Source organism: Perca flavescens, chromosome 20 (assembly GCF_004354835.1).
Source record: "Perca flavescens isolate YP-PL-M2 chromosome 20, PFLA_1.0, whole genome shotgun sequence".
NCBI classification, from domain to species: Eukaryota; Metazoa; Chordata; class Actinopteri; order Perciformes; family Percidae; genus Perca; species Perca flavescens.
In genome coordinates this window covers 685,001-690,000 of record NC_041350.1, presented here as the reverse complement: position 1 = coordinate 690,000, position 5,000 = coordinate 685,001, and the positions used below count along the sequence as shown (strand labels likewise).

Genomic DNA, 5,000 nt, shown 5'->3' with positions numbered 1-5,000 from the left:
AGACTGGCTACTAGACTGGCTACTGTGGCTACTAGACTGGCTACTGTGGTTACTAGACTGGCTACTGTGGTTACTAGACTGGCTACTGTGGGTACTAGTCTGGCTACTAGACTGGCTACTGTGGTTACTAGACTGGCTACTGTGGTTACTAGACTGGCTACTGTGGGTACTAGTCTGGCTACTAGACTGGCTATTGTGGTTACTAGACTGGCTACTGTGGTTACTAGACTGGCTACTGTGGGTACTAGTCTGGCTACTAGACTGGCTACTGTGGTTACTAGACTGGCTACTGTGGGTACTAGACTGGCTACTAGACTGGCTACTGTGGTTACTAGACTGGCTACTAGACTGGCTACTGTGTTTACTAGACTGGCTACTGTGGGTACTAGTCTGGCTACTAGACTGGCTATTGTGGTTACTAGACTGGCTACTGTGGTTACTAGACTGGCTACTAGACTGGCTACTGTGGTTACTAGACTGGCTACTAGACTGGCTACTGTGGCTACTAGACTGGCTACTGTGGTTACTAGACTGGCTACTGTGGTTACTAGACTGGCTACTGTGGGTACTAGTCTGGCTACTAGACTGGCTACTGTGGTTACTAGACTGGCTACTGTGGTTACTAGACTGGCTACTGTGGGTACTAGTCTGGCTACTAGACTGGCTATTGTGGTTACTAGACTGGCTACTGTGGTTACTAGACTGGCTACTAGACTGGCTACTGTGGTTACTAGACTGGCTACTAGACTGGCTACTAGACTGGCTACTGTGGCTACTAGACTGGCTACTGTGGTTACTAGACTGGCTACTGTGGCTACTAGACTGGCTACTGTGGTTACTAGACTGGCTACTGTGGGTACTAGTCTGGCTACTAGACTGGCTACTGTGTGTAGTACTGTGTGTGCTGTGTGTAGTAGACTGGGTAGTGTGGTGTGTAGTGTGTGTAGTACTGTGTGTATCAGTACCAGAAGATGAAGACCAGGTCCTCCTTCTTGGACTCCCTGGTCTCGTAGGTGGCGTCGTAGAGGCCGTAGCGGCAGTCGTTGTGTGGGAGGAGCTTAACGAAGCCGGCGTAGGGGTCCTCCACGGTCTGGCCCACGTCCCCCACCAGGATCTGCTTGCCCTCCTCCACGATGATCTTCTTCTTGTCCTCGCTGAGGCAGAACAGGACCGCCTTCTTCCTCAGCTTCACCTCCTCGGGGGACATGGACTTCCTCACCTTCATGTCGTTAAACACCCTGATGACCTCATCGTTCACGGTCACACCTGACGCCTGCAGACGACCAATAGAAACACAGCACGCAACTGGTAACAGGTACAATAATCAGAATCACCGGTAACTAGGGCTGAAAGATTTTTGAAAATAATCTAATTGCGATTTTCCCCCCAAATATTGCGATTCGATATTCGATTCTTTTTTTAATTTTATTAATAAATGAAATAATCAGATTAAAGAGGAACTTCAGTATTTTTTTTTTTACCTGGACCCTATTTTCCCATGTTTTTCCCGAAATCACCATCACCAAACTCCACCAGACTCCATGTAAATAATCAGGACTTTTATCATCGTAAAACACACTTCATTCAAAGTGGACACAAACTAAATAAAACTACCAAAAGCTGTCTTGGTTCATCTTTCCACTGTTCCAACCATCACCACTCTGGATTGGTTGAAATAAACCCTTAATTCACCCATTTACATGTGGAGATATGCTGGCTCTATACACGCTAAAAGTCCTGATTATTTACATGGAGTCTGGTGGAGATATGCTGGCTCTATACACGCTAAAAGTCCTGATTATTTACATGGAGTCTGGTGGAGATATGCTGGCTCTATACACGCTAAAAGTCCTGATTTTTTAAATGGAGTCTGGTGGGTTTGGTGAAGGGGATTTTTTTTTATTAATTACTTACTTAAGTAAAATTTGGCATTCATACTTGTACTTTACTTGAGTATTTCTATGTTCTGATACTTTATATTTCTACTCCATCCTCGCATTTGTCCACAACTCAAAGATCTTGAGTGTCCTGTCCCAGAGGAGAGAAGGAACTAGAACAGATTGACATTTAACAAGCTGACATCACTAGTTTACCTGTTTGATCATCAAAAATGACTCAAACTGATGAATAGATTATCACAACGGTTGGAGATTAATGTCATAGTTAATGACTAATCATTGTAGCTGCTGGTTCAACTGTTCAGTTAGTTAGTTAGTTAGTTAGTTAGACTAGTGATCTGCCTGCAGGCCTTCAGAGTGCAGAGTCACTGTCTCTCTCTCTGTCTGCATGCCTGCCTGTCTGTCTGTTTGCATGCCTGTCTCTCTGTCTGTCTCTCTGTCTGCATGCCTGCCTGTCTGTCTGTCTGCCTGCCTGCCTGTCTCTCTGTCTGTCTGCCTGCCCGTCTGTCTCTCTCTCTCTAACTAACCCAGAGTCTGTCTCTCTCGAACTAACCCGGACTAAATCCAGCCTCCTGAACCCGGTCCCTCAGCTGAACTGGTTTAGGCCGGTGTGTTTTATCCCGGGTCAGACAGTCTGTCCCGCATGGGTGCGAGCCGGTCAGCCCCGCGGGAGTAAGATGGCCGCCCCGGGCCACACGGCCATGGGCCAGGCCCGACCCAGCCCGGCTCGGCTCGACCCGGCTCGGAACAAGAACCGTTACATGGCTAAAACCAGAAAACCTTCCGTTAACGTCACCAGATTAAACCACGCCACCGAGAGACGTTTCTGTGTGACGTAATGACCGAATAACGGTCGGAGTAACGGACCTCACGGGAACCGACTGACTAACTGACAGGAGCGGCAGCAATGCTAGCATAATGCTAACGCTAACATCATGCTAACATCATGCTAACGCTAACAGCCGAGCCACATAACGGTCCACAGGAGGACCCGCGGGACCGGATTAAACGCGACCCGGGCTCTGTAGACCGCATCGGACCGGGAGGGGACAGTCTCGCGGAGCTGCTCACCATGTTGTCCCGGGCTCTGTCCGCGCTGCTTATCCGTCAGATCGGGGCTTCTCCGGGGTGAAAGGTAGCGGGGAATGTGGCCGTCCGACCGGAGGAGGAGGGAGGGAGAGGGAGGAGGAGGAGGGGGAGGGAGGAGGAGGAGGGAGGGAGGGAGAGGGAGGGGGGGGGGGAGGGAGGAGGAAGGGGGGGAAGAGAGGGGGAGGGAGGTAGGGGGGGAGAGAAGAAGTCCGCCGCCATGCAGCAACTTCCCCACGTGCACTGTAACCCTGAACTTATTATCCAGACACTAAATACACAAAAAAAAAAAAAAAAAAAAAAATAAACCTGGAAAAAGAAGCGACGAAAACGTCGAAATAACGGACCGAAAGTGACCGAAAAAGTCGAAAAAAGACGACATAATTGTCGGAGAAAACTTAAAAAACGGGGAACGTGTTGGTCCGACCGGAGGAAGAGGAAGGGAGCGCTCCTATGTTCCCACATTTCCTTTTCCATAAATGTGTATCAGATTTTACCCCCCTAACCCTAACCCAAAAACATCTGATAGGGCTTAAATTTAAAGGACAAGTAGGAACACCAGACCTCATGAGATGGGGGAACATCGGGCTGACCCCAACAGGAAAGAGTCTCATGTATTCTAGTGGGTCTACTGTATTGTATATTGGCCAGAATCTGCGTTTGGGGGGGGGCATCTGGGTGTCCTCCCCCAGGGAAGTTTTGAGCATCAACGACTTCATTTCCTGTATTGGGATACACTTTTACGCACCATTTCACCCTTTATTTAGCCTATGTGACGAAGAAAAACACAGAGGACAATTCAAACTAATATCAAAAATATGATGTAAAGTATGTTGTGTGTCACTGAGCATTTTTAAGATGGTGTATGGAAATCCTGGAGCTTTCTTAGTTTCTTAGTGGGCATACTGCGTATACCTGTGTATCACGCAGACTACACCACTGTCCAGACACCCTGAACTCACCCAGAACTTCAGGACAGAGGCTTAGCAATGCTAAGCTAACCATGCTAACACTAGGGACATTGACACTAGTGATGGCCAAATGAAGTTAGTGAACCAGTGTCTTTATTTTCGGAGCCCACTAGATGGGGCTCTCTGTTCAACAAAGGGTTGAGAATACACTGAATTGCAAACTTAAAACCAAGCGCGCCACCTAGTGGGCTCAGAACATAAAGACACTGGTTCACTAACTTCATTTGGCCATCACTGACACAGACCTCAACTTGTTGTTGTCTGTTTTCATCTTAAACTAAGGATAGGTCTGCAGCTTCAACCAGTGGGTCTCTCTGTGTGTGTGTATGTGTGTACCTGTTTTACTATATTCGTGGGGTCCAAAAACCGGGGACTACAGTATACTTGTGGGGTCTGCACAGCCTCGTGGGGACCAAAATGCTGGTCCCCACGAGTTTAAAGGGCTGTTTGAGGGTTAAGACTTGGTTTTAGGATTAGGGTTAGAATTTAGGTTATGGTTAGGCATTTAGTTGTGAGGTTAAGGTGAGGGTAAGGGTTAAGGTTAGGCATTTAGTTGTGATGGTTAAGGTGAGGGTAAGGGTTAAGGTTAGGCATTTAGTTGTGATGGTTAAGGTGAGGGTAAGGGTTAAGGTTAGGCATTTAGTTGTGATGGTTAAGGTTAGGGTAAGGGTTAAGGTTAGGCATTTAGTTGTGATGGTTAAGGTTAGGGTAAGGGGCTAGGGAATGCATTATGTCAATGACAAGTCCCCACAAAGATAGTAATACAGACATGTGTGTGTGTGTGTGTGTGAGAGAGAAGACCATCAGGCATCAGCTGGTTATAAAAGTTATTTTATTTTTTACACGAGAACAACAAACAGCATCAGGAAGCATCTATCAGTCATAAATAAAGACAATGCTGAACTAAATAAATATGCAGCGGCTCCAGTGTAGTGTACAGCTCCACACACACACACACACACACACACACACACACACACACACACACACACACACACACACACACACACACACACACACACACACACAGAGCTGCAGCAGTCAC

At 47.3% G+C, this 5,000-nt stretch overlaps 1 protein-coding gene across 1 annotated transcript in view; it reads right to left on the bottom strand.

The window, feature by feature from the left end:
- The window catches only part of cfl2 (cofilin 2 (muscle)), a 7,234-nt gene extending 4,144 nt beyond the window's left edge, over positions 1–3,090 (bottom strand). Inside the window, exons 1-2 of the mRNA XM_028565927.1 lie at positions 2,970–3,090; positions 966–1,273 (exon numbers count right to left, since the gene is read on the bottom strand). Coding sequence (XP_028421728.1) covers positions 966–1,273; positions 2,970–2,972 — 311 coding nt within the window. The 5' untranslated portion in view covers positions 2,973–3,090. The remainder of the gene's footprint in view (positions 1–965; positions 1,274–2,969) is intronic.
- Between the last annotated feature and the right edge of the window lie 1,910 nt (positions 3,091–5,000).